Raw genomic sequence first — 3174 nt, 5'->3', positions numbered from 1 at the left:
GCTGCGCCTGAGGAGCGCGGCGGCGGCAGCGCCCGGGGGGGGCAGAGACAGTAACTGCTGCTCTGGGGGTTTCTCCTTCTCTCTGGAACGCAGACGTTACCCAGCGGTGCCCGGAGAAGCTCGGGAGTGCGGGGCATCGCTGCCCCGTCCGGGACGGGCCTTGGCCCCCGGAGACTTCACTTGAACGTGATAAGATGGAGTATCGAGGGATGGAATTAAAAAGCCATTAATGAAACTCAAGTCGCATGAAAGAAACCGTCCCAGAGCACGAGGAGCTTTTAACCTTTCCTTGCTTTTCTGGTTGTACAAATCTAACCCCAGTTTAAAAGGAGAATTAGTTAGTATTTCACTGATAAAATCATCAAAATCTGTTTAATTTACCTTTTTCTGAGACCAAAAGGTGACTTGAAATTCTTAAATATTCACATTGACAAGCCAGGTGGCTCTAGTGTACAACTCACATGTTAACAAAAATGCATACCAGGTACCAGATGAATCATCACATTGGAACAGGAAAAAGTTCTAAAGACATGAAGTCCAAGAGGTATTCAGACTACAGTGTTAATACTTTACTAAGGATTCGTTATCTGAGGGGTAAAAGTCCTCAAGAAAAGTATTTCTCATTCTAGCTTTTCCATGTTAAATTCTGTATTATGCCCAATTAACAACTGAAGCAGCTAGGGGGAAGAGCAAAGAGATTACTTCTTGTTCAAAAAGGCAAGCAACTCCCTAAAGAAAATCCCATAACACAAAATACCTGAATTTTGGAATTGTAAATATATATGTTGGGTTCTCAGCATAATTTGAAGGTAGCCAAACTAATTTTTCATAAATAATACTGTGAGAAGATAAAACTCTACTGGATAAAAATACTGGGCTGAATTCTGTTTCCCAGAACTCCCACTGAGGTTAATGATCATTGCAGGTGCATAAAGGGAAGCCAAATCATGTGCAAGGCCAAAGTAATTTTTTTTTTCTTTTTTTTCTTTTTTTTTTTACAATCAAGTTATAAACCCCATATCATATATGGAGGCTTGCAAGTGGACATCTTAACACAGATATAGCAGCGTAAGCATGCCACAAACATACAATCTCATAGAATAAAATTAATATAAAATATAAAGCATTTGAACCAAATCAAGCCTTAAATGTTATAAATTATTTCCTTCAAAGGAAACTTACCTAGGCTCAATAAGGTCTTTGCTAGCAGCATTTGTTTAATAAAGAAATTAAAAATGCCAAAATATCTACAATTTTATGAGGAGAAGGAGTTGAGTAGTTAAGGAGAAATTTCCCACTATTAGAGGGTATGAAAATATACTAGCAATTAATATGCAATACATATATATGTATACTCATACTTACAAATATAAACAAACACATACAACCTGGACAGCTCATGTTAACCAAGGGAAAGGCTAAATAATACAAAGTTATTACTAAATACAGGTACACTTTAAAAACACAGAGACAGGAAATTTTATCTGTTGCAAAACTGTATTTGATTACTCGAGTAAAATTACAGTATCTCTGCTGTTAGTAAGTATTAAATGTTAAAGAAACTGGACCTCTTTTCCTTTCAACTTTCTGAGAAAGTGCATGTAACAGTCCAAGGTTCCCCCTGCCCCCCCCAATACCTAATACAAAATAAACAAACACTATACTTGTTCCCTTGGTCAAGGAGTAGGGCTTGGTCTTGTAAGGAACATATGTACATTTTAATGCAAGTGATGTCTTGTTGTATATACAGGAGCATCTACAGCTGTCCACAGAAGTTGTTCAAGATGCCATACTTAGCAGCATTGTGAAAGTCCAGCACATTTTCTAGAATGAATATACCTACAAGGCAAAATGTTACGTCTCAGTTTCAACTACCAAAACAACACTTCAGTATCTTCTCTAATAGTCTGCGTGCTTATTACTGTACAGAAACGTATTAACATTTAAGACGACTCAAGTAAAAAGCACAATACAAATAACAGTTCAAAACAGAAAATGTTAAACCTACAAAAATTAAAGCAGTTTTAATTTTATAATAAAAATCAAAAACTGAGCTGTGTAAAGGACCCACACTGTTCAGTCTATATTCTTTCAGTCCTTCTCTTAATTCTGTTTGGAAAAATTAAACAATGTGTTTGCTGATAAAATTTCCAGCAGGATCAAAGTGTACATTTATATACAGATTTTTATTTAGAGACCTAATGCACCACTGAGGCATCGCATCAATACCAGAGTTCATGTTAAACTGGATATAGAAAATAAGTTAATGCCAGAATAAGATCACCTAGCAGAACAGACTTGCAACTGCCATAAATGTTACAGCAAGTTTATAGCACTCTAGTCGATTAGTATTTAGTTCAAAATACAGGAGACCAAAGTTAATGCTTGCATTTGTTTGCAAAGCAAGGTTATATCACTAATAAATAAGCTCTCTTAGAATTCTAGAAGTAGAACATGGTACAAAAGAAAGTCTTTGTAAGGTTGTAGCCTGCAGCTTGAAAAAAGCAACCCTAGGTTGCGTTATTTGCAGGAATGTTATTTACGGAGTTTTTTTCTAATTTGTGACAATTTCTTTGTTGTCTTCCACGAAACGAGTAAAACGGAAGTTTGTCCCATTTTCATTGCTTGCCATTTTCTCCAGACCAGCTAGAGGTGCATTGGGTTCTGAATTCTGGAGCTTCTCCAGGCTTCCAGTCAAGCCGCTGATGGGAGAGCTGCCACCATTGCCAAGGCCCCCCGGTGCGGGAGGGATGCCGCCATTCTGGATGACAGAGATCTCGTTGGTCTTCATGGCCAAGCCATTGGAGAGTGCTGCTGCGTACTGGTTCCAGAAGCTGGAGGGGTCTCCATTCCCTGACCGGGCAGCCAAATCCTTCTGAAACATTTCTGGGAACTTTACAGGATTGCCTCCTAGAAATGTCATGGGGCCATCTACAGAAAGTCGTCTGCCTCGTCGTGCAGGAGTACTGTTCCACATGTGAGTGCCCATGTGAACCTGAAAAGAGAGAGAGTAAGAGACAAACAAACAAAAAAGAATAGTGTTTGACAGGCAATCGAACTTATTTTGATCACAGAGAAGGCGACAGTCCATGAACATGTCCAGCCTTGTTACATAATGAATGGCACTAAAAGGCAGTGGATGCAGGGCTCCATTTCTCAACTGGAATAATAAAC

General features: G+C 38.8%; 1 protein-coding gene across 2 annotated transcripts in view; it reads right to left on the bottom strand.

Annotated features, from left to right (window-relative positions):
- Positions 1-1483: 1483 nt before the first annotated feature.
- Positions 1484-3174, bottom strand: part of SALL1 (spalt-like transcription factor 1) — a 14978-nt gene continuing 13287 nt past the window's right edge. For both annotated transcript variants that reach the window (XM_009997443.1, XM_009997444.1), the window contains one exon: positions 1484-2995. In XM_009997443.1, coding sequence (XP_009995745.1) covers positions 2555-2995 — 441 coding nt within the window. In that variant the 3' untranslated portion in view covers positions 1484-2554. The remainder of the gene's footprint in view (positions 2996-3174) is intronic.

The sequence above is a fragment of the Chaetura pelagica genome, unplaced genomic scaffold (assembly GCF_000747805.2).
Source record: "Chaetura pelagica isolate M959 unplaced genomic scaffold, ChaPel_1.0 scaffold425, whole genome shotgun sequence".
Taxonomy (NCBI): domain Eukaryota; kingdom Metazoa; phylum Chordata; class Aves; order Apodiformes; family Apodidae; genus Chaetura; species Chaetura pelagica.
The sequence above is the reverse complement of the archived record's forward strand: the minus strand, read 5'-3'. Positions and strand labels throughout refer to the sequence as shown.